This window comes from Rissa tridactyla, chromosome 4 (assembly GCF_028500815.1).
Source record: "Rissa tridactyla isolate bRisTri1 chromosome 4, bRisTri1.patW.cur.20221130, whole genome shotgun sequence".
Taxonomy (NCBI): domain Eukaryota; kingdom Metazoa; phylum Chordata; class Aves; order Charadriiformes; family Laridae; genus Rissa; species Rissa tridactyla.
In genome coordinates, this window is record NC_071469.1 from 44,898,055 (window position 1) to 44,924,574 (window position 26,520).

At 45.1% G+C, this 26,520-nt stretch overlaps 1 protein-coding gene across 3 annotated transcripts in view; it reads right to left on the reverse strand.

Moving 5' to 3' along the window:
- Window positions 1–26,520, reverse strand: part of TYRO3 (TYRO3 protein tyrosine kinase) — a 45,099-nt gene that overhangs the window by 14,924 nt on the left and 3,655 nt on the right. The window contains exons 2-11 of one of the 3 annotated variants that reach the window (XM_054200832.1): window positions 26,089–26,272; window positions 23,673–23,773; window positions 19,416–19,586; window positions 16,545–16,631; window positions 12,290–12,405; window positions 9,304–9,481; window positions 8,672–8,814; window positions 7,275–7,419; window positions 2,851–2,980; window positions 465–565 (exon numbers count right to left, since the gene is read on the reverse strand). In XM_054200832.1, coding sequence (XP_054056807.1) covers window positions 465–565; window positions 2,851–2,980; window positions 7,275–7,419; window positions 8,672–8,814; window positions 9,304–9,481; window positions 12,290–12,405; window positions 16,545–16,631; window positions 19,416–19,586; window positions 23,673–23,773; window positions 26,089–26,272 — 1,356 coding nt within the window. Of the gene's footprint in view, window positions 1–464; window positions 566–2,850; window positions 2,981–7,274; window positions 7,420–8,671; window positions 8,815–9,303; window positions 9,482–12,289; window positions 12,406–16,544; window positions 16,632–19,415; window positions 19,587–23,672; window positions 23,774–26,088; window positions 26,287–26,520 lie in introns of all 3 variants that reach the window. The other 2 variants (XM_054200833.1, XM_054200835.1) reach the window with 2 other exon arrangements.

Consider the following 26,520-nt stretch of genomic DNA (forward strand, 5'->3'; position numbering starts at 1 on the left):
ATGGATCACCTTAACTCTGTCCATTCCTGGGACTCTATCTCCTGTTTGAGAAGTTACTAATTCCTGGCCTTCCAAGACTGATTAATTGGTTTGTGCTTGTAGCACAGCTCAGCACACTGAGTTTAAAGCATACTGCTAATATTGTTAAGCCATATTTATCTCACAGTTGCACAATATTACAGTCGAAGGAGTCCCTGTAGTGTGAAACTGGGGCAGGGGAGTGGCAAATTTATGTCTTGCACTAGTATACACAATGACTGTAGCTGTAATTAGCAAGTGCTATGTAATTGGTATGGCAACAGCAATTCTGGCCTTTCACTTCTGCCATCCACAGTGTGTAAGTCTCCTTGTAAATTAATCCCATGTTCTTGATCCAAAGCATCAGTTTCGGGGAAAAAAAAGAGAGCACAGTACATGCATGAGCACAGCTTCTCAGGCAGAATCACTCAGGTTGTTTTACTTACATGTTGCTTCAATAAGCTCTGGGCCCTCCCTGTTGAAAGACCTGGCAGCTCTGAAATGGACTGCTGGATCCCCTCTGCCAACCACACTGCCAAAGGCATGGCTAGAAGGCAGAAAAGACACACAGGGTCATGATTACATGGGCCATTCTCTTCTAAAAGGGTATTTTGAACAGCATGGATGATTTCTCACCGCTTGCCATATAAATACTAGAGACTTTTGTTAAAGAGGGTGTAGCTGGAGAGGAGGAACGATGGGCTTGTGCTGCCTTACTGATGCACCTAGAGGGGGTGGGAGCCTTCTAAAAGAGGGGAGTCACTCCTGTGTGATGCTGCTGTGAGAGGGAGGTCTGGGAGACTCTGAAAAGAATGGGAAACTTGCTTGCAGCAGGGAACAACCCACAGCCAAGTGTCAGAGGGGACGGAAAGGAGACTTTCTTGGAGATCCGAAGGGTTCTGGGTTGTCAGGAAGTTACAAGCAGCTGCTATACTGAAAACCATCATGGGATAAAGAGGCCAGGCCGGAAGAACACAGAAGGTGATTCATCTGTGAGTCTTTTCTCTTTGAATCTCTTAAGCAGCAGTGCTAAGGACTTCTAGAATTATCTTGATCTAGTTTATCATAGAATCATAGGGTTGGAAGTGACCTCTGGAGATCATCTAGTCCAACTCCCTGCCAAAGCAGGGTCACCTACAGCAGGTTGCACTGGAACACATCCAGGCGGGTTTTGAATGTCTCCAGAGTTGGAGACTCCACCACCTCTCTCGGCAGCCTCTTCCAGTGCTCTGCCACCCTCAAAGTAAAGAAGTTCCTCCTCATGTTTAGGTGGAACTTCCTATGCTCAAGTTTGTGCCCATTACCTCTTGTCCTGTCCCTGGGCACCACTGAAAAGAGCTTGGCCCCATCCTCCTGACACCCACCTTTCAAGTATTTATAAGTGTTGATAAGGTCCCCCCTCAGCCGTCCTTTTTCCAGACTGAAGAGACACAAATCCCTCAGTCTTTCTTCATGAGAGAGGTGTTCCAGTCCCCTAACCATCTTCGTAGCCCTTTGCTGCACCCTCTCCAGCAGTTCCCTGTCCTTCTTGAACCGGGGAGCCCAGAACTGGACACAGTACTCCAGGTGCAGCCTCACCAAGGCAGAGTAGAGGGGGAAGATGACCTCCCTCAACCTGCTGGACGCACTCTTCTTGAGGCACCCCAGGATGCCATTGGCCTTTTTGGCCACAAGGGCACATTGCTGGCTCTTGGTCATCCTGTTGTCCACCAGGACTCCCAGGTCTCTTTCCACAGAGCTGCTCTCCAGCAGGTCAGCCCCCAACCTGTACTGGTGCATGGGGTTATTCCTCGCCAGGTGCAGCACCCTACACTTGCCCTTGTTGAATTTCATAAGGTTCCTCTTTGCGCAACTCTCCAGCCTGTCCAGGTCTCTCTGTATGGCGGCACAGTCTTCTGGTGTTTCAGTCATTCCCCTCAGCTTTGTGTCACCAGCAAACTTGCTGAGGGTGCACTCTATCCCCTCATCCAGGTCATTGATGAATATATTGAAGAGGACCGGGCCCAGTACTGACCCCTGGGGAACACCACTCATCACTGACCTCCAACTAGACTCTGTGCCCCTAATCACTACCCTCTGAGCTCTGTCTTTCAACCAGTTTTCTATCCACGTTACTATCCATTCATCAAGCCCACTTTTCCTAAGCTTCCCTATGAGGATGCTGTGGGAGACCATGTCGAATGCCTTGCTTAAGTCAAGGTAGACAACATCCACTGCCCTCCCCTCATCTGTCCATCCAGTCATGCCATCATAGAAGGCTATCAGATTAGTCAGACATGATTTCCCCTTGGTGCATCTGTGTTGACTACTTCTGATAGCTTTCTTTTCCTCCACATGCCTTGAGATGACGCCCAGAACGAGCTGTTCCATCATCTTTCCAGGGATGGAGGTGAGGCTGACCAGCCTGTAGTTCCCCGGCTCCTCCTTCTTGCCCTTTTTGAAGACTGGAGTGATGTTGGCTTTCCTCCAGTCCTCAGGCACCTCGCCTATTCTCCAGGACCTTTCAAAGATGATGGAGAGTGGCCCAGCAATGACTTCCGCCAGCTCCCTCAGCACTCTCGGGTGCATCCCATCAGGGCCCATGGACTTATATTTCCATACTCTAACAAAGAACAGAACATTTTTCTACTGTATTCTGGTGTTCTTATTTAGAAGAGGGTAGTGCGCTTTCCTGCTAGTCTGTAGTTCAGGGTGACCCCCAAAATTGTGAAAAAACAGTTATCCAAAGAAAGTGCCAAGGGTACTCAACCCACAATACTTGCTGAAAAATAAGCCAGAAACCATACTAGAGGAGAAAGCAAGGATCTCCAGCACAAGGAGAGCCTCCCTTACCCAAACCGAGTTTCCTTTCTTCTTTTTCGAAGGAGAATAAGAGCCAGGGCAACAGCCGTGACCAGAGCTGTGAGAATGCCCAATGCCACAGGAACCCAGGATGTCCCATAAGGAGGTTGTCTCTGGCCACCTAGATGATGGAGAAAACACCAGTCAGGAAACAGAAGACTGTCAATGGTACACAGATCATACTGACATATTTCTTCTTCTTGCTTTTAAATGGAAAAGCCATGCTTCTGGATCTGGTGTACACAGTGGATCATTGTACACTGGAATTTGGCATAAACAGATACTCAGTCACAGTCAATCACACAGTAAAGGCAGAGCAGATGCATCCAGTTACCAGAACCTATTCTTAGTTTTGAGCCTCAAGAAATTAAAAGGCACTGCTCCAGATTATACTACTTTACATGAGCTTATGATTTGGGGCACTTTAAACTGGAATCTCAGGACAAAAACGTTGCTTAATATGAGCATTTTCTGTGCAGATTTCACCTTGTTCTGTTTGAGGCAGCCAGCAGAACCTTGACCAGGCTACACAGTACTGCCTGAATGCCAAGCAGATAACATTTTGGAAGACAATAAGAGAAAGACAATTGCCTCATGGCAATCTGGTTGAAAATATTTACATTTCCTCTCACCCCTCCCACAAAGAGAAGCACCCTGTGGGACTTGGTATTGGCTGTAACTTCCCAGTGCTGTTGGTTGGTTGTAACTTCTCAATGTCTCTCTACCAAAGAAAAAGTGAATTTTAAAACGTGCCTTGCGAGTCAAGAAACAAGTTATCCATCATGCAGCTTCCAATTCTGGTCTAATATTTGCTTCCAGAATATGTATATTTTTGCCTACAAATTGTCTACAGAAGAAATGGAGATGCTGCCAATCTGACTAAGCTGCCAGGGAAGGAAGATAAGCAACATGGTTATGAATAAAAGAATATTATCTATGCTTGGCAAACAACAGATAAATTAATCCAATTCCCTAAGAGATTTCTTCTCCAAATACAATTACTAAAGATTAAACATGAATTTGAAGGAGTTTATTAAAATATAGGATAGCCCTCATACCTCCAAACTGTTTAAGAGTAAACAAGAACAGGTAACAGGGCCCCAACCACCTCCTTCATCTTCATGCTCCCTTGCTCACCTTCAGCAGCTGACTGTGCTTTAGCAGAAGCTAAGGAAGAATCATCTGCCTTAGATGATGTAACTAATCCTATTATATGTCATGAGAGCATAAGTAAACCTGTCTTTAAATGAGATGTTAGGCTAATGGGCTGAGACTTGGATAAACCTCTGCATAGATGTATGTGAAAAGGAGTCAAACATCTTTATTGGCAGAGCCCTGGCAAGCAAAAGGCTTCTGAGGCTTGATTACTAGTTACATTGTCCAGCCTTATCATCCAAGCTTTTAAAGAAGCAATGTTAGTCTAATAAACAGGTAGAGCTTAAGGAAACAGAATTCTGGACCATTGAGGAAGCAGACTAGTACTTCTCCACTTGAAACAAATTATCAGAGCTTTTGCACCTATTTTCCAGCATCTTATCTCCCTCAGTGACTCATATATTCTTTTCCCACCCAGAAGGCTTTATAGGCTCTGGGTTTTATGATAGTCCCTCTTGCTGCACCTTCTAACCCGGCCTTCAAGGCTGCTTATGAGGAGGGAAAGGGATCAGAAACAGAAGTGGAATGAAAATACAACGAAAGACAACTTCAACCCTCTCCACTATTCCCAAGCCAATCACTTCAACTGTTCCTGCCAAACAATCAGGGTAGTAACATTTAACAACACTGATGTAAAAGGTCCTCTCTGATAGTTAACAATAAGGTTTCCTTCTCCCTTTGGTGAGACAACCTCTCTTGGCCTATTTTTCGAGTCTCTGTCTGCTAGCCGGCCTGGTGAGAGAGCAGGGATTTAGGTCACCTTCCGGGGGGTCCCTCTAAAAGGACAATGGATGAAAACAAAACAAAACGAAATTGTTCTCCCTGTTTCTAAACTGGTAGGAATCAAGAGCCCATCCCACAGTTTACAGCAAATGTGTCAGAAATAGAAATGAATGTTAAAATTCACTGCTTCTCCTCCTCTGACCCACAGATCATTGCTGCCCACTCATGCCACTGAGCTAGAGAGGATGGCTGCAACCCAAGTGAAGACTGAGTTGCCTCTCCTCCCCCAGCTGTCTCTCTCTCATCTCCCACACCCCCCTTTTCTAAGTGGTATATGCCTTAAGACCGTACAAGGGAGAGAGAAGACAGTATTAGAGTATTGTCATTGTATAAGAGTAGTGTCTGTCATAGTAGAGTATATTCATTGTATAAATGAGTATTTAGGAGCCCTTTGATGATGAGAGAACCCCTTTTATTTCTGTAGCAGGTTTTATATCACAAAGGTGTGCAAAGAATGTAATCCAAGAGTCCTCTGCATACAATCATGAAGATTACAGATAGGAAAAATGCTATTAGAACATTCTGTTCCTCTGTCTGCAATGAGAGAGAGAGGTTTCTACTGAAAATCTTTCTGAAAATATTAAAACAATCTCCGTTTATAGTGCACAAGATTTCTGCATAAGCAGGGTGGAGCTCCCACTAGCTTTGCTGTAATGACAAATACGCCTTAAAGTTTATACAGGCTTAGTCATCCTTACCGCTGCACTGGGAGCTGGTCATAAACCACCCCTGGCATTTCTCACATAAAGCAACCAGTGCCAGTTTGCTATTTTAGGAAAGGGAGCGACTTATATTTTCTACCAGGCCTGAAACAAAACTGCAGTCTTTCTGCAGCTCTGCTGTTTAAGGCCTGTCAGTGTTTCCACAGTGAACCTTTATTTCCAGCCTGTTATGCTTGTGAAGAAATATATGTGCTTTCAGACAGCATTTGGGAAAAACAAGCACCACTCCTGATGCTACTTTTCTGAAGTGGTCTGTAAATAAAAACAAGCAAACATTTTGTGCTTTCAGGATTATCCCATTCCAGCTCCCTGCAAAATGCAAATCCTATACATTCCCTGGGGCTTCTTGGTAGCATTGGCCATTTTCCAAAGGGATCTTCTAGTCCCTTCAGGTACTTTTCTCTCTATTTGGGTGCCACAGAAAATAACTGAGCAAAAAGCAGGAGAAAAAAATTGATGCCCAAACTCCAGTAGCGTCATCTCTGGACCTCCGCACCCCTTCATTCTGCTTTAGATAATTTGAGGGCTTTGATCCCACAGTGACTGCATGCTCACACATAACCATCAGTACTGACTTCATCACAGGAACTGCGTTGGCAAAAGGCCTTTCTGAGTAAATAAACCCAGTAAAATAAACCCGGCATTAGATGCACTACTGCAAGTAAGGCTACAGTTCTCTCCTGGTTACTCTGCCCCTATTCCCCACCTCCCGCTTGCCTGGGAACCCCACTCTAGTTTACCCCTGCCATCCCTAAATGCGGAGGGATCAGGAGGGATCAATGTCCATGTGATTTCTCAAAAGGCATGTGGGTCAGGAAGGAAGCAGCAGCAGATGGGTCAGGCACCAGAGATTAGAGATTGCTGTCTCGTCCTGCCACAGGCACTGGCAACAAAATCTCAGGAGTTTGTGGGTTTTCACAATCACACCTCACTGACTTCTTGTTACCAATCTGTATATTTATTCTGAACATCTTCCTCCTAGTTGTTTCACAGTTTTTTCCACAAGCAGCATTCTTCTCTCCCTTCTATCCATCTCCCCATATAACATCCTGCCCCTCTCCATAGCCTGACTCCCATTCCCCATTCATTGTGAAATACAAGCAGCAAGCAAACCAGCGCAGATGAGCCTAACTGCCCTTTATCACTAGGAATGGACTCCACACAAGCATGTTCTTTGCTCCCAACAAACCCTTCCACATGGTGCAGATTGCAGGATACAGCTTCTGTACCATCATCTCCCTCTTCTATCAGTAGCTCAGCTTTTCCACGGAGAGCGCTAAACTGCTTTAATATGGAGACATTCAGTAAAGCCATTACAAAACCCCATGTGGCCATGGTTTAAATCAGGCTCAACTGAAACTAGTCAGGAATGGCTTCAAATTAAATCAAAGAAGAGAACCTATGTTAGAGGAGTTTTCTGTCACATTTACTCTTGTAAATGTGTGTGACTTAAGCCTAAATGAAGGACTTCAGACCTTCATTTGCACCTTTTCTACTGTGTCTCCCCTTGCCCTGCTCTGCACTAAGCGCAGCGAAAGCTCGTTAAATAAGACACAGCAGTGGCCAGAAGCTGTTTTGTTTATACCAGCTCTTCAAATATTATTTAATTTCTACTCTGCTTGATGAAGCGTGCTGCTGTGTAAAGCCAAGTGGCTCAGTCCGCTGTAAGCACTGAAAGAACAGTAAGAGACAAACAGCAATCCCAGCACTTCTGATTTTTTTCACAAAAGTGAAGGGAAGGCAGTGGACACTCACCCATGACCTCTTGAGCTTCAAGCAGGAAGAGGTCACTCCAGGGCCCACATCCTGCAGAGTTCAGCACACACACCCTGATGATCAGGTCTTTGAGAGGATTCCACGTTGTGAGATTAGCTTTTGTATCCTGCACAATCATCTCCCCCTGAGAGCAAATGGCAATAAACTGTAAACTGTCTTAAAAGGAATCTAGTCTAAAACTTCACCTTTAAAACTGAACCAAAACATTACTGTGTGCTATCATCTTGGGTTTCTCTTCTCAAAAATTGCTAATAGTTTCCCAGGCCGTAGGGAAGATAGGAGGTTTAATGATTTCCTCTTTGGAGGTCCTTCCATCAAAGTTGCTACAGAAATGTTTTTTGTCTGCTATTAAAAGATACACCTCCGTCTTGTGGTTTAAACACAAAGATGCGCTAACATGCTGCAAAGTATCTGACAGTTTTAAGCCGAGGGAGGATTCTGCCTGTTTTAACTTGTTGACCAAATCCCAAATGGCTTCTGAATTTCATGGCCAATTTTCACTTAGAATGGCAAGGTCAACATATTTTCAGTAATTTTGTGGGTCTTCTTCATACATGCTATTTGCAGTAAGCCCATGAAGACTTGGCTGCCACCACTGACACAATGTAAATTCAATGGGAACTCAAAATACTGTCATTCAAAGTCAATGACGCTGACCTAGTATGAAATGGGTCATGCAAAAAAGGAAATAAGTCTCTTTTCCCTCTAGCTGTCTATTATTACAGGCTTGTTCATCATTAATAAGCACTGGCTAAATAAATATGAAGAAGCGAGAAACCATAAGAAGCGCTGTGAACTTCAAAGGCAGATAGATACTTGGGAAAGGTCAATGCTGAAGAACAAATGAAAGGCCTTCTACCCTAACAGGGTCCTTTCAACTCCCTACATATTGTAAATTAAATAAAAGAATCCACAACCTTCTTTCTGTGATTTACAGTATAACTCATTCACTTGTTAAATACACCTTCGCTGTTAGGATTTGGAAAGCCAAGTCCCAGTCACAGGAGAGAGAAGCCCAGATTCTGCACTGTCTGAACGGCCTTTGATACAGCACTAGAAAGAGGCAGAGACAAACTGAATTTTCTCTATGTTGTCCTTGTTGTACAAGGAATAGCAGAGAACTGGTCTGTCTGCAGATGAACATTCAAATTGAAGGAATTCTGAATATGCCAGGAAGGGATAAACGGGCCTAAATCTCGGGGCCCAATACTGACAAGTTGCTGCAAATTAGAGTAAATCAATTTACACAAAAGCAATGCCAGCAATCTAGTCCTCTGGTATGGATAAAGGATGAGGGACCCTAATGCCTAGAAAATTTAACGTGAACATTGCCCAACTCTTTGCCCAATGGCTTAGCTCCCCTTTCAACCTGTTACCTGAGTTACATTATCCTGAATCCACTCCAGCCTGTATCCCAGGACATTTTCTTTCAGCACATCTGGAGCCACACCTTCCCACTCCAAAATCAGACCAGGATCTCTTTGGATAACATGGATATTTTGTGGGGTGCTGCTTGGAGCTGAAAGCAGAGGACAGAACACAATCACTCTGTGCAGGAAAATAAGACACTATCCACACTGAAAATGGCTGAAAAGACAGATCTACCCTCTTTCTTGAGATCAGCCAGAAGAGAGAACATGAGGGGAGAGAACAACTGCAAGCCACCAGCCCTATGTTTGCTTCAAGCGGAGAAGAGAAGGTCAGTCAGCATCTCTCATTTTTTTCCAAGACCCCAAGAATCTTGGAGAGCGAATGGGACATATGCCTAGCACGCAGAAGCCCTGTGGCTGAATCAAATTGTGTATCATGCATCGCTCCTGTTAACCACATTTGACTGCATATTACTATTTTATGTTAGGTGTTAGGAGACCCTTAGAGTGAACAAGCAATCTGACAGCGTAACGTTTCCTGCATTTCAGAATTTGTAAGGAGAAGTTCAATGAAGTTTCTCATCATCTCTTTTTCAGATTCAGAACTGGTTTCCTGTTCTTGTTTGCTATTTGCTTACCAAGCTCCAGGGTCTGGAAATAAACCCTGTCAGTGAAAGGGGAGCTGCCCATCTCATTGCTGCACTGCACACGAACACTGTAGTTGGTGGAATGCTTCAGGCCTTGCACACCGTAGGCAAAGGGTGGCACTGGGGTGACTTCAGTGGAGACCTCCTGGCCATCTGGTGACTCAGCTACCTGTCCCATGAGTGAAACAGAGAAGACTGTTACCATCAGCCATATGACTAACAGGTCCATATCGATAAGAATCCATTTCATGGTTAATTTGGGAATGCATAAGAATAGATATGGCACCAGTGGTGTTTAAAATACTGAAAAGGGAGTTGTCAAACTAAGAATCACGAGCCATGCCTTTATTTGGTTTAAATGACGTCACTCTTCTAACTCTGGTAGCACAACAATCTTTCACCAGCTGAAAATTTTGTTCCATACATTTGCTTACATATGCCACTAATCCTACAGTTGATTATTAATTCCTTTAAATAAAACTAAATGTGCTTGTTGCTTTGAGTGCTAGCGGCTGGCTTCTGAGGCTTGTCTAAATTTGGGCAATGGAAATTGGTAGATCAACTTCCCTGCAGCCTAGTGTCACCTTTTTCTCAGCTCCTTTTTCAGAAGTTTATGTAGTTTCAGTTTTGTAGTGGATTAAAGACACGGTGGCCACTGGTGGCTTGGTTCAACTAAACTGTTTCAAATTAAACTGAAAAGAAACTTTTTACCACTCCCGCAACCCTTTTTTGTTTTTTTTTTTTTTTTTTTTTTGGATCTGAACTTTTAAGCAATATGAATGTTAATTTAAATCTGATACCACTGTGTGCTTTTGACACACAGACACGTTCAGTGCTCCTGCTTTTGTACCAACAATAGCAGAAATCACTGCACAGCTCCCAGGCTCAGCCTATCTTTCTTCTCAAGTGCATATGAGATAGCAAAGCTGGGAGTAAAAGCAAGGTGTACTGACAAAAGTGAAAGACTTATGTGGACTTCATATTCTTTATATAGCAGTTTTCCTCCCTTTGTCCCTGCCCTCCTGCTCATTCTCACACACACTTTTGGCCCACTGATTTATTTGGCTAATAAAAAGGCAGAATCTCAACTTTCCCTAATAGAAAAGCATATTGTTGTCATTATCAGTGTCATCCAAAGCAGGGGAAAAAAACAAGCAGACTTTTGTGTAAAACCCTGTCAATTTGATGATGTGTTCCTGTTCAACAGTCTGAAATGTCGGTGCTCTTACATCTGCCCCATTTATGCTCTAGAACACAGCTTACGTTAACAGTCAGTAAACACAAGGATTTCCCACCTTGTCCCCAGAAGCAATCTGCCTGTCTGAACATAGTGCTCTTGGGGCACCCGCTGCAATTCCCGAGTGCCAGAAAACCACAGCCAAGCTTCAATTCCCCTTCTCTTTCTGGGAGGCTCCAAGCAGAGCCAGGAGCTTATGCATTTTCACATGGAAATGTGGGTCAATGTCTCTCACAAAATCTCACAATGTGGGAGACAGAGGAAGCACAGCTTTCTGTCAGTGGAGGGTTATTGCCAAGTTAGCCTGCTCCCAGATCCAAATGCAGGAACTTCATCCTCCGCAAACAGAACAGAAAAGGCTTAGAAAAGGGGCGAGACCGCTGAGTGGACAGAAACTGAGCTGCTCTGATTCAGCCTCTTTTCCACATGCCCCATCCCCCCCACCCCTGCCCGTGCCAAAAGTGAGAGGGGGAACTCAGAACCCAGGGTGATTAGCATTGCAGCATGCAAGCCAGAGAGAATAGGCTGTTCCAACTGGAGATAACGCGCATTGTAAAACAGCGGAAGAAAACCATTTTCGACTGCGAACAAGAACAGAAGCAGCAACAAAACTCAGAGACCAGGGCCAGCTATAGTCAGCCATTCTTTCTGTCAGTGAGTTAAAACAAGATGACGGTTTCTTCTACTTACAAAAGGGAAAAAACATAAGAGCATAAAATCTCTGGTTTTCTCCCCAAATAAAAAGAGGACTGCAAGTAAATTAGCTAGGCTGCTTCCAGCATACCTTGTTCTTATAATCCTCCTCTACATAGTTGGCAACACCCCGTAGAAATTCCACTCCGGCTCACATTGCTGCTGTAATCAGGTAGGAAAAGCACAGGGGCCCAATATTCCCACCCAGCAGAGAAATCCATGGGGAATGTGCCTACTTGTGTTTGCATAGCCTGCTTCAGGAATTACCATTTCTTTCTGACACTCAGTCATCAGCTGTTTGATCTGATTTTACAGTTAGGTGTGCAAAGCTAGAAACTTAACTCTGCCTGAAGTTGGACACATACCATTGTTCCTAGGAACCTAAAGAAGCAGTCCGATTTTTCAGAGATGTTGAGTACACAGCACCTGGCAGAGCTAAAGGGTATTATCTCCCTTGATTTTCTGGGCAGAACTGGTGTTTGACAATGGAAAACCAATCAAGATATAGAGGCAGGGCTTAAAATTATTCTGAAACGTACAAATAAGTCTGACTTTGTATCCAGTATGTCCAGATCCCAGCATTTCCTCTGGCACTGCAAAGCACAGGGCTGAAGTGGCATGGGAGTCACAGGCCACTGCGCTGCACTGGAACAAGTTACCATGGGCCAGCTGCTCCAGGCTAGCAGGACCCTGCAGCCACCCAAGGTGGCACTTCCCACAGCGCAATATGCAGTTCACATGTGCTGCAGGGTACGACTCTGCATGGAGTGGCTGCCACGGAGCAACCAACGTGATAAACTGCCGGGAGGGAGAAGGGGGCCAGTCTCAAATTCTCAAAAACTCATGCTCCAAACCGTCCCTGCTGTTCAGCACCTATTTATGCCCTGAGTTGCATCCTGTTAAGTTTCCATGTTTCAAAATTGTGGAATAAGAATTCAAACACTGATACAAAGCAGTCAGGAGAGCAAGAGGTGGTCCAAGCAGCGTCATGGCTGAAGGGAGTCCTACTCTTCATGCAGGACAGGGGACAATCTGGAGGGGCCATACCTGAAGAGTGCAAGAATGGAGGGGTGCACGGCCATCAAATCCTGGCACCCAGACCACGCTGGCATTGCTGCTGGTGACTTGGCTTACAGTTACATTGAGAGGCGGGAGAGGCATGGCTATAAAGGAAACAAAGAGACCTTTCAGTATACACAGAACTGAGCAGGTATTCGCATGGAAATGGCAAAGGCTTGAGGTTAGAAATTATGCAATGAAATCACTAACAGAAATTGTACAATATCATATCTTTAGAGGGTGTCCCTGACTGTTGTGAATGAAACTATTATTTTAACACCGAACAAGCTATTAGCATCCATTCTTTAATAGTCCAGCATACTTGCTTGATGCATACAGGCAGCGGTTGATCTCTTTGATAGCAATGCCAGTCTCTGATGTTTACACCTTTGCTACTCAACCCTCTTCCCTGCCCCCTCCATTGAAACACATGACCCAGCCCTGCGCACACAATCGCCTGTGAACCTTCATTGTAAACCAAATCAGGGCTTTAAAATCTCTCTCCTGGTTCTCAGTCCAGCCCCCGAAACCAGCTCTGCCGGCACCAGCCCACGGGTGGTTTGCTGCAGTAATCCAAATACCCTGCAGCTGGATTTGCAGTAGACCACTTGGCGCTCTGAAAGCACTGCCTCCAGGTGTCCATTAGAAACCCTTCCTGAAATACCTGGGACAGAGCCTGGACTGAAAACTATGCCTCCTTCAGGCTTGGGATGAATAAACTCAGAAAGCACTCTGTTCTACAGAGGGGCAATTGGAGGCAAAGGGAGTGCCTATTAAGTGGCTGATAGCATATTACAAGGTGAAGCCACAGCCAGGAACAAAATCAGGATTCCCAGACTGGCCATTTAATCACATGTTTGTGCTTCCTACCACCACAGAAGAGCACCAGAGCTCTGCTCTTGCTCTGACCAGACACCTCCATCACTGCAGGGTCCTCTAGTATGTTGTTGCATTAACCTGAGCTCTTTGGCTTCCTTTTAGAATCCTCAGCGCTTCCCTTTGCCTTCTCTTTTCCTTCCATTGTAATTCCATGTAGTTACTTCCTATTCTTCCCGATATACCCTTCACCTTCTCTTTTTCATTCCGGAGTCTCTATTTTTATTTAGGCACCCCATGCCTGAAAAAATTACCAGCTTCATGAATACTAACCTCTTCCCTGACCTTTTGCTCATTTAAAAAAAACCTGTGCTGCTGCCATGAGTAACACTTTTCCTGCAGCACCTCAACAGATTGTACCCTCAGGAGTTCTCTTTCAAAAACCCAAGGGTCCTCAGGACAAGGCTCCGCCTACAGACTGAATTTTCCACCTCTCCTGAGCTGTATCCAGTGGAAAGCAGTAGTGGAAAAGTAACTGCAAAACCAGGATTCCTCCAGCTGCATCTTCTACTCTGCCAGAGAGCACCTTTGTCTCTCACTGCATGGAGAACAACCACAATACTGCCTTCAGCATCTCCACAGGGCCATCTTGCAGGAGAAACACTTAGATCAAAACCTCCTCCCAAGTCTCTAGGGGCCTTAGAGGAGAGGATGGTGCAGGGAATAGATGGTACCACAGATTAACCCTATAAAGCCTTTGTTGTCTGGTTAACTAGTTACCAGGACTCAGGGCAGGGTTGCCACCTAGATAGGAACCGTGTGCGTGGGAGGGAGGTGGGGCAGCAGAGCCCAGGTCTGGGATGAAAGATGGGCAATGAGTTCTTTGCCTTTCAGCAAAAGGTCTTTGTAAGTTAATTTAAGACTTTTCTGTGTTTTGGTTTCATTCCCTTTTGATGTCAGGTATTCAGGTTTGTAAGTTCTTTGGGGGAAAAAGCTCGCTTTCACTGCTTACTTGGGTATTATTGAAACATTGCCCTTAACTCAAGTCTTTTGTAAACACACTGATTACTTTTGGGCTTAGCAACATGCAATTTTCAAGACTGGATGGCAGGCCCAAAGGAGGTGCAGGCTATACCACCAATAAGAATAAATAATCAACTGCTAACACATCCACTCTCTAATGGAGACAGACACTGAAGAGGGTCGGCTTGCTAGCACCTTCCCCTAACTCCACAATTTGTAGAAGAGACAGACGCATTTCCCCGTCATGCGCTGGGGAAAAAACTCCAGGTGGCTGTTTCCTGTTGTGCTCTGAAACACGAGACATGACCATAGAAATCTTGGCCACACACACCAAGAAGTGCAAAGCCAGCCTGAAAGCAGGACCTTGAGTGTTAACATAATGAGAGTTAACTTCCTCTGTGCTTCTAGAGTGGCTGCAACAATGGGGCTTTGTACACGGCTGGGGACTGCGGGCTACAATAACAGTAATTTTCTGCTTGGAGTACACCCAGCACATTGTGGGCACTACAGAGAATAGATAATGAACAACAACAGCGGCAAATAGGAAGAAATGTTAACAGTTTGTAAATGTCCTAGCAAAAATATTTGCCTCTGGAATCACAGAAGAAACAAATTGTTTAATAAATTGTAGAAAGTCTTGAGAATCCTCATTAGCAAATGGATCTGTGTAAGAGAGGAAGGCCCTAATCATGCATGTATGGACAACTGCTCCCAGGAGTAATTTCACTGAAGTCTACATGTTCATAGAATCAAGGACTAAATAAGCATTATCTCAGCCTGTTCCTGTTCCTGCCGATGTCCTTGCTAGGAGCTTTTCTTTAGTTTTAACAGGGGCTGTACTAGATTTTCAAAACTTCTGCTCCTTAGAAGAGCCTCATCACTTCCTTAAGTTTACGACTACTCTTTTAGACGTATCTTTGAGGTATTACAGTTAGAACTTTTACTACTACAGCACTGGACTTGCTCTTTACAACCTGTTTTTTTTATCTCTAGGACATGCCACATACTGGTGCAACATTTGGCAAATCACTTAAGCTTGCTCTTCCTCAGCTCTAAAGTGTATGCATGTGCACAAGCACGTGATGGTGATATGTCCCTCCCAAATAGGTTGTGTGGATTCATTAGCTGATGATTGACCCCTATGGAGCACTTTTGGCTAAACACAATTGCTGGGAATTGCGAGAATTCCGAGGCTTTTACCCCGTTATCTTATTAACAGTTAAAAAAAAATATTAAATCTGTGTTAACATTAAAAAAAAAAAGTTTGTGCCTGCTAAATGTTATTTCAAATTATGGCTTGATGAGATTTTTTAAAAGCATAATAGCTCTGTGAACTAAATTCTATCCCAGGATAAAAATATCCATAGAAAATATATACCACAATAACTAATTCCCCTGTGTAGACAAGCCTTTAAGGCAACAACTCCAAACATTTTTAAATTAAGTTATAGATCTTACTAGTCCAGCATACTGCATTCTTGGCATAGCAGTAACCACAATGTCCTGAAGAAAAACACACTGTAAGAGTGGTAGATCTACAGCTGGATTTTAAGCTATCCTTTAATGAATATTAGCTAATACAACTGTGATTTCTGATACAGACATAAATGCTTGCTCTTATTCGTGCTGAGCAATAAGCTACCACTTGGAACAAATGATTTTTGTGACATGCCTCTCCTGGAACTGACAATCATGTCACTTAATGCACGTTAAAGCATGACTAAAAATTTAAATGCAGAAGCATCTCAACATGAAGAGGAGGGGAAGAACTGATTGCTCTGATTATCCCTGTTTCAGTCACCTGGAGGAACAGAGGTAACATGACATCAACTTAGGGACTTCCAAATGGCAACTGGTCACGCAAAGGCTAGGAATTATTTGTTTTGAATGAGTTTTTTAAAGAGCAAAGAATTTAAAAAAATAAAATCCATAAAAACAGTGTGGATAAGCAGACTTTAGTGGCCACTGGTGACCACCTTCCTTGTCTTTTTTTAGCATCTAATCTGACGCAAAGAGAAGCAAGCAGAAGCAATGGCCTCTCTAGCTCTAACAAGACCCATCTATCTCCAAGAAGGAAAGATTTCCCCAGCTACAGATTTATACCCAATTTAATCTCTCACAAACAATTTGACTGCTCCGACTCTCCTTTTCAAAGAAAAACTGTTATTTGACATCACATTTCCACTCCTGAATCAGATGTGGTTTATTTTCAACAGCCTGGGAGACGGCCCTGCATAGCAAGCGGGAACTGCTGTTAGAGCACAAAGCATTATTTCAACTGCTGAGAGCTCCAACTGGTCTAGTTGCTGGCAGCTTTGAGACAGCCCCTTGCATTAAGGAGCCCCGCTTTCCCTCCCCGGAGAGCAAACCCAAGTCCCTTGCCCATTGTCTTGCACTCTCTCACCTTTAATTTGAACAGTGGCTGTCCGAGATGAAGACAATCCCTTTACGTTGTGAGCTTCGCAGGAGAAAACTGTGCTTTGATTAATACCTGGAGATCAGCCAAGAAAAGGAAACGAAACACAAACAGCTATATAATCCCGCTTCAACCTTCAGCAGAATTTCAATTATGTGTGACATCCAGCTCAGGCAGTACAGGCAATTGGAGGGCTGAGCTGGGCGCCAATCAGAGGCACGTGGATTTCAATGTAATTAACGTGCTAAACACATTTTTAATAGAGAGAGTGTGGCAATGTAGAAAAGCTTCCACAGCAGCTTCAGAAAGCACTGAAAAAGAAGGATGAATCTGGCAGAACAGCAGCTCACAGTGCTCAGTTAGTAGACGTCCACTTCTCACTTTCTGCTGAGCATCTTTGGAGCAAGGATCATGCTGAACCGTGGCTTACGCACCGCCCAATGCTCTGGATATGCCTGACACCTGAGAAACAACCACCTTCTAACTGGCTATGAGCCCATGCAAACTTCCAACCAGATGCTGCAGATGTCAAGCTAATGCCCACCTGTCCCTCACCTTGCATCAGATTTCTGAAGATACTTAAAGGAAGTGCAAGTCAAATGCTACTGCATCAGCACTGAAGCACTTTCCAGGGGTGATATAATGCAAACGAGGATTATGCTCCCTGTCTTCTGTGAGCATCCATCCATCCATCCATCCATCCATCCATCCATCCATGCCACAGGGCCTGAACATGGCATCATACTAATGTCCATCTGCTCCAAGATGCATATAGGTATTGCAAATTACTCAGAATTGAGACAGATTTGCAAAGCTGCCTGCAGAAGTGCGCCCAGCATATGTTTTCACTCGACTTGGCCCTCAGTTGCCTTACAGGGCTCTATCTGAGAAAAGTTAAGGATTGGCACCCTATGGGCATACGGTTTAGGAAGGAAAAAGACTTCAGAGCTGCATAGAGCAGCTTGTGCAGTGTCTGTCTTTGCCCTTTGAGTCACCTCCCAAGCCTGAGATTAACGACAATGCAGAGAAGGTGTAGTGGAAGAGACGAGGGACTGCTATAAAACAAAAGAGCAAAGTATTTTAGCTTCTTCCACTCACCCTAGTGAGCCAGAGAAAAATGCTGCCAGCAGGCTGAAGGCCAGGCAGCAGAGCAGCACCTGACATGGTAGGCATGTCCCAAAGACAGAACCAAACACAGCCCTGCCCTGAGGAAAACACAAAACATACCACAAACCACGATCTCCTTACTCTATAGCACCATTGCCAGCACCACTTTCCAAATACAACAATCTTTTTACCAAACCAACTGCTTGCTGAACCTTCTAAATGTTTGCTTTCTAGCCACTACTTTATTACTATTATTTTCTGCAGAATTTGATACTTTCTTTAGCTAGCAATGCTTGTTATCTTGCCAACCGTCTTTTTTGACATGCTTTGGCAATCTGACCATGCAGCTTGTGTCCCGATACGTTTTTTCTACTGCAAAGACAAGATCTGCCCAAGGGACATCCCAAAGAACACTGAAAAGGGCAAAGAAAGGTGCTGGTGACGAACATATACAATAGCAATTCGTTTGGAGAATCGCGACAAGCAGATGCCCTTCTTCAGGCCCCCATGCTGCTGCCCCACAATGACAGAAGTTTTGCGAGGCACTGTGGGATGAATTCAGTGGAGCAAGGGAGACTTATTTTTTTACTGTCTTTCCCCTCTCAACTATCAATCTTTCCAGTTTTCATTTCAACAGGCAGATTATATCATGAGGGAGCAGTTTTCATTTCCAACTTGGAACAGCATCGAGTGGCTACGTAAGAGAGGGAGCAGATGATAGAACCATTGCAAATCACAAAACAGGTTTTGATTTACATATAAATTAGGTTCTAAAGGTTTCATAGCATTGCATAGCTCAAAGGATGGCCAAAGACGTACAGAAAGAAACTCTCCCTGGGTGCAACTGTACTAACACTGATGATGAGGCCCCAGAGATGACTCCGAGTCGTAGAACCTTTTCTTTCTAAATAGCTAGCTCAACTTTGGCTCAGGGCTGCTGTGAATAATGAAACAGCAGCAAAGAGAAGAAGGAACACAAAGCTGTTGGACAGCTAACTGGAACAAAGTTACCTTTAGGAGGTAACTACAAGAATAGCTGTGGTCAGATCCTGGTAGGGATATATCACCCCTTCCCTGAAAGTGGGTTGAAGAGAATCCTGAACACCTACTGGCTCCTGAGCTGACCCTGCTGAGGAAGGCAGTCTTACCACCATGCACCTAGTACCTGTTCTGGGGCAAACCATTGTCTCTTATATCAGACATCCCCCTTCAGCACCAATACAACCACTCTAAAAGTGTCAAACAATTACACGAGGCAGTCAAGTTTTAACGTCAAAAGCATCCAGCAAGCCTGCAAGAAGAGAGAGAGAGGGGGAAGAGAGGGGAAAGCAGTGCGTGACATGTCTGTGCAAAGAAGGAGGAGGTGGCATCTGTTACACGTGAATGCTTGGAGATTTCCAAGCTGGGTGTCACCAACAGAGTCACTTAATATAACCATGAACACTCTCCACGAGGTGGAAAAAAAGAGGCACCCAATGTATCACCTGTCCAGTAGAATCTTTACCACAGTGCCAGCTCCACCCAAGCTCTGAAGAGCCTGTGTGCCTCAAGCCAGCAGAAAATACACAGAGCAACAATCACCCCTCAAGATGATCTGGCTTTGTATGTGATCACGATCTCTCAGCCCTCAATGTACAGTCAAAGACCATTCTCACGCTATGTGGCTACCCAGTGCCACTAGGCATGATCAGAAGAGAGCTCTCCTCCTCTTCTGATGCTCAAAGTGCTCCCCTGCATTGGCAGCAGCCTTACCTGACACATTTAAGATGGAGGGGGAGATGTCTGGAAGCCCCACTCTAGAGTCTCCCATCCACCAGACAATTGTCACTGGTTCAGGGGGGCCAACAGCAGCACAGGCCATATGAAATGGGGCATTAGGGGACACGGACACATCCTCAGGTTCCACAGTAAAGTACGGCACACCTAGAAAAGCAACAGACAAGTGATAATAACTGGAGAGACTCCTCCTCTCTCTCGTTTATTTCCACTACTACCAGTGCCCGACACTGGACACCCACCTGCCCTGCCTCTAATCCGACTCCCTCCAAGCCCTTCACAAGAACCAAGGGTCAGATATGCTGGACCACCTCAAGGCATGAATGTCTATGTAATCCCAATAGAAGTCAGAGAGACATGAGTGTTTGCTTCCCAAAATGCCTTTGAAAAAACCTCTTTCACTGAGTCTCCTTCAAGACTCCCCTGTGAAGTCGTTTTTAGTGGCAGTATTTGCTCAGCTTTTCAGCTGGAGAGATTGTAGTTTAAAGAGGCAACAGTCAATAATTTTCGTGGTGGCAGACAACACTTTAAAAGATCCCTAATCCATCTGCAGATACTTCTTGCTATGCATTAAAAACTGAAGCTTCTGAACATGTTGAACTAGCAGCTGTAATAAACCCATGAATGAGGAAAGAATCCCCTAGGTGAGAGACTGGGATCATTGACAATGCTCTCTCTACAGCTTAATTGACTGGAGCCACCTTCCAGCACGCTCCGACACCACAAGAACCAGGCTGCCTTGGAATTAGGGGTAATTTGTTTCAGAGCTGAAGGCCATCCATGAACACAGCTCTCTCAATAACTATCTGTTCCCCACTATGGAAAGATTCCTGCTTGGTACAACAGGCCTTAGATCAGGTCCATAGGGAGTAAAACGCAGCTGCAATGCTAACTACACCACGTCATCTCTAAGTGGCAAGAGCTAAGCGTAACTCAAGACAAGAAGAGACGTGGTTCCTCTTATGGGCAATGCCAAAACTCTTGTGGTTTCAGTACTCCAAACGAGTAATACAAAATTCACCAGCCATCATCACCAGTGCTGACCCTGCAGAACAGCCAGCGTGCGCTGCTGGTGGCTGGTGGAAGAGCTGAAGGTCCAGAGAAACACTGAGTTCCCTTTTATACTCAAAACTTTGCATGTCGAGCATAACCGCTACCAACTGCATCTACACCGAAATTAGGCATTCTCAGCTGGAAAAAGTGTGTTCTAGGAACTGCTGATCTGCTGCCTCACAGAAACAGAGGAACCAGCAACATTGTGCATTCACATGCTTAAATTGCACTGTCTGTCCCTGGCCAAAGATGACAGGCCCGAGTGGCTCCAGTTGGTGTGGCAGATGCTGAGCACCTCCAACAGAAGACGATTAACGTAGGTGTCTAAATAGGGATTTAGAAGTCTAAGGCTTGGCATTTCCCCTACACTCCATCTGAAAGTGGCGTCCTCAGTCTTTCACTCACCGTTCAGTCACTGTTTGTGTCTTTCAGGTGGCAGTTTCTTTGTCCCTTCCTCGCTTCCTTGCCACTCCCTTTGAAGTGGCAAGTAAACAAACAAACTAAAACAGGTCTAAAAATAGGTCACTTCAGGAATGATGGTGCCTATCTGTACAAAGGCTAATGCTCAGGACAGGTATATCCATCATCATGATTCACTGCTGGTTTTTGTTTACGTGTTTTATTTCATTTTTTTATTGCAGCCATACATAAACAATAAAAGTGAATAAACTTTCCAGATACCAGCTGTGACACCTCTGCCTGCTTTGCCCTCCTTCTCCAAGGAAGATTAGAAGGGAAAATACCATTATTTCTTCTACCTGTGAGCAGAATCCCTGCCTCCTGTGCCTTTGCCATGGCACCTGAGGCAAACTTTCCGGAGGATCCTGCCCAGCTCGGCAGGTTTTCTTACTCTGGGAGCAGCTAGCCAGATTAGAGAAGACCACAATAAAAACTCTCATAGTTCAGGGAGTACAGCTGACTCACACAGCTCAGGAACTTGCACTGCCCCCATACGTATGTTACCTGGATGCCTCACTCTCTGCGACACATTTAACCTCCCAGTTCCTGGTACAAGAGGTGACTGCTGGCACCCGCTTTTCACAGATGCATCATGGAGGCACTGAGCAGCCAAAATCCAGGAACCCAGTGGCAAAGCAAGAAAATTAGCCTTCCTATTCCCTGTTCCAAGCCAGCACCCAACCTCTGGGGCCGATTATTTTTCTACAGCTCAGTTTTTAGACAGTGTTAATTCAGGGGGACGTGTCCATACAGGTGTGGCTGGGGCTCTGACTGTAGCCACAACAGGGGTTAGCAGTCCCAGGAACAGCCGCACAGTCAGAGGTGTAATTTCAGAGGGGAAGTTCTGTAAGAAACATAATCCTTATTTTTCAGGTGGTCACACTCCGCAGTGTGCCTCTTAGATTACCTCTCTGGGCATCAAATACTATCATGTTCTCAGTAAGGCCAGAGTCTAGTTTCTAAACCAGAAAACAGTTTCTAAATAATTTTGGTTTTGTAAATTCTGAGGAGTGTTTCATAAGATCAAACATTTTAGCTGTATTACAAAGACAGTTCAGATACCATCACTACAAATTCTGCCTGATCCAGACTACCTAAGTGGGTCTTAAGGGAGATATTAAACAACATAAAAAACCATTCAAGCTCACTTCAGTAGTCCACACTTGTTTTGTGTGGTATCAGCAACTACCGAAGGCTGCAAATGACCAGAGTAAAGATCCTGTCCCAGTCAAAGAGGACACAGTTGTTACCAATACACAGCAGACACTTCTAGACAAAGCTGGTACTCCCAGAGAAGAAATACATACAGTGGTAACAGTGACAGTGGGACAGATAGGCTTTTGCATTCCCCAGTGTTTTTTTATGCTAGCAGCTGACACATTTTTAAAAATCCACCCCTTATTATTACTTGTTATTTTTTAATTTTTTCCACTAACTCCCATTTCACATGATTACACGCTCAGTTCAAGTTTAACTAGCTTCTGCTGTACTTGCCTTTTTTTAGCTTCTGCTGTAAGCTTTGGCCTTCATTCTCAACACTCCCCCTTACCTAGCTGCAGCTCGTTTTTGTGACTTCGGTATTTCTTGCCTGTGCTATCCAGAAGGGCTCCTTCGTTTTTCAGATGGCTTAGCACACCAAGCTACCCAATCACCCCTAAGGCACCCACCATGCAAATGCAACCATCTCTGGAGTGGGCCATGGTAATTGGCATAGAAGTAGAAACCCTGCACAACAGAGAGCGTTTTAAGCTGTAAACAATGTTCTCCAGTTGATACTGCACCTGAAAATTCAGGTGGACAAAAGCCTGGGATTCAGGGAAGGCAGCAGGTAAGCGCTCCTCTTCCCATGAGAACTGCTATAAATGTTTCCACAGCTCTGAGCGAGTCCTTTGCTGTAAAACACCCAGACCACACCACCTCCCACAACACCCTCCCCGCTCCCTGTCTTTAAGACTGCCGATTCAGCTCTGGCCCAAAATGTTACCAATTACATCCAAAATGCCACTTCTTGCTGCAAATGCACTGCTCCTGTCAACTTCCTCATCGAGTATTAAGCCACCCTATGACTACTAGCTTCTGAGGATCTAACGCAATCATGGCTCAAGGAAAATGAAACTAGAGACAGTAAGAAGCCACTAATCCATGCTGCCATGGGCGACTTTGGGGCAACCATGTAGAAGTTATTCTTTATCAGACAAAGACCGGGCAAAACAGTGCCACGTGGAACAGTCACAGCTATGAAGTGCTGATGTACAGCACTTCTCCCGAAACTCAGGATTGGGCTAAAACTGTACCTTGCTCTCAAAGACTTGTTTGGCTGATATACACAGAACCAGGCTGTGACCCTGCTTTGAGAAGCTGGACTAGATGATCCCCATGGATCCCTTTCAGCCGAACCATTCCATCATTCTACAAATTATTTGGACACCAAAGCAACAATGATTGAGGGGCTGGAATGAAATGTGTGTGCATGAATGGATCTTTCACGTGTTTCCTAACGTGCCAAAATAAAACCAGAAGGTAATAAACTGACAGCTCCTCTCCTTGAAACTACTCTCCTACCATTTCTTACTCCTGCTCTGTAGTGATCTCGCTGCAGTTAGCAGCAATGGTTCAGAGCCAAGAAGCCTGTCACTGTAGCAATCTGCTCTCACCACTTCCACCTAGAGCACATTGGTGGGTCAGCCCTGAAAGGAAACCAGCACTACTACTACTCCTTACCTTCCACTATGAGCCACACTTGCTGTGATTCTTCCTTCTTCCCCCCGTTCTCAACCTGGCACCAGTACTTCCCAGAATCTGTCCGCTCGACGGATTTCAAGCTGAAAAAAGTCAAAAGCCATATCGATATTTTATGTGGATAAAGCATGTTTTTGCCCCCAAAGGACCCTCCAGTGTATGGCAAACCAGATGCATGGACAACACCCACTGAGACGCAGCCAGCTCTAGGGAGGAGGAGAACAGCTAGCCAGCACAAAGCGTGCGGCAGAACAGTGGAGACAGGAGGCTCCTCTCTAAAGCGGGTGAAGGGAATCCTCAGCAGAGCAGACAGCCTTCTTCCGAAACGCCACCACAGAACACCCATCATTTGTGTCCTTTGAGGATAGGAAGGGGTTGGTCATCTTGATCCTGAATCGTGACTCTAGCTAACCTTCAAGAGCGACAGCTTGGCCTACAGCATCTGAGCTAGCAGGAAACTCCACACCACAAACCTTCAACGAGCCTGACTGTTTTGCCTCAGTGAGGTGACAGGACTGGTGACAGGCTCATACAGGAACAGATGGGTCAGAAAAGGCCCCACCTCACCTCAACAACACTCGGTGTTCTTCTCATCCTAAGAGCGCCTCGCTCTGCAAAACCCCTTGGGCCTCTCAACTTGTGATTTCAAGGGGTTACACTGCCCCGCTCCAGCACAGGACCTCACCCTATGAAGTCTTCTGTGTCCTCCCTTGCTCAGCAACAGCTCCCCTTCTGAGAAGATGCATCCAAGCAGGGGAAGGCAGCCACGGGGACTAAGCAGCATTCATGTCATAGGCCTCCAGCTTGGGGGAGAAATTCTGCTCCTTGCCCCACCACTGGAAACCTGCGGTATCCTCACTGCTGTTAGCAACACAAGGCTAGCATGGTGAGTAAGGACAAAATTTGGTCCCAAAGTGACAAGGTCTCAGCTACCCAAGGCACCAGTGTGACTTTGAGCACCTGTCAATGTATAAATGTTGACTGCCTGCCACGGGATGTGCAGCCATGCATCTGCTGCCATGCAGGGATCCTCAGCAGATCTGATGCCCGCCTTTCTGACGCTAGCAGTCCGCCTTGGGTAAGGGGAAGAATGTCTCAGGAAGGAAGACACAAAAGAGAGAGTGTTTGCTGAAATGCACAAAATGGACCCACTACAGCCTGATTTTCAGAGCTGTACCTTCAAATGGCATCAGCTGTCCTGCCCATCCAGCCGCATGTTCTGAAACACAGCGATCACAGCAGAGTCACACAGTGGGTGGTAGAAATGATCACTTTAGGAGAAGAAAGGAAAAAGGAGACAAAGATATGGATACATCTAGATTTAGCACCCTATACTTAGCCCTGGTGCTGCAGAAAGTTCTCAGTGGAGGAAAACAAGAGGTGAGAAAGGAGATCAGGCCGAGAGACTGTGAGGGGCAAAGAGAGTTAACTAGGGGAACTGGGGGGAAGTAAATGATATAGTTTCAGGACAAACTGTTTCCACAACATAATGTTATGCAATAGTTTTACTGGGAACAGATTTTTTTTTTTCCTATCAAAATGTTTATTACAGACAAGCTTTATCACGGAGACTTTTGATCGCTGGAACTGGAGAACCTGAGCAACGTCAATCTAAGAAACCTAACAGGAGATGAAGCCAGAGCTCAGGGAAGAGTGATTCTCAGTCAGTCAACAGTTTTGAGGCCTCACAGTGATGGCATGCTTGCTTGTACATGCTCTTTTTAAGAAAAAGCCAGAGCAGAACCTTGAGTCTTGTTTAACTCAGTACTTCCAGAACTAGCCGACATTGTCCTTCTGCTGAAATAAAGGCCCAGAGAGCTGCTTTGCAGAAGAAAGTTTTTGTGCCTCTGAGTGGGGCAGGACTGATGTCATGTGGTGTAAATGCATTAGGAAAGTCTCTGCAAAATGATTCGGGGATGGTTCAGGCGACAAACACTCCTCCCCAAAGAAAGGAAGGGGATATAGCCTTGGGAGTCTCATTTCAGTTAATAATCCTCACCCTTTAGGCAGACTGACAGCTTGAGAGAGAGTAAGAGAACGGAGTGAGAGAGAAAACCTATTTACATAAGTCAAACCTTGGTTTTCCTGCTGCATGGCAGAACAAGATGAACAAACAAGGCAAGAACATCCTTTCACCTTGAAGTCACAGCTTAAGCGTCGCAAGCATTAGCAAAGCACCTGTCACCACAGTAGTCAGGAAGATAATATGGTTCTAGCGCATAAAATCTCAGCCCTCAGTGGCTTCAGGTCAGCTCTCAGTTATGCCATTGCTATGTGCTGAACTGCAGACCCAAGGACCCTGCCCCACCAAGGGCACTGCAGTTGCATAGATATAGCTGACAGCAGAAAACTGTGCAATAGTTTCCGCGATACTCTTCCTTCTCTGCATCTGTTGTACCTGAGGAAGCCGATCCAGTGTTCTTCGTCTACTGGAATGTACACCTGGTCTACGCTTTGCACCACTGCTCCGTCCTTGATCCACAACATCTCAGGATCTTCCATTCCCTCGAGGCTGCAATTTAGTTTGACGGGTTGACCCTGGGACACCTTTAATTTGATTGGAGATCCTGTAAATTTCATACCTAAAAAAAAAATACTACTCCGCCCCACCCCCAGAAGAAGGGGGGTTGGAGTACAGCAAATTACTCTAGGTTGGTGGTCTGGAATTACATACCCTACCAGCACACACTGCAGAGGGGTCTGTTAGTCTTGGCACTGCTCTACTGTGTCTCCTAAGCAATAGTCAAAGGCAAGCACTGAAAGCGCAATTGCTGGAGAAAAGTAGTGGCTCAGTCCGTACATGGGGCTTTTTTCAACTCACATAACAGCA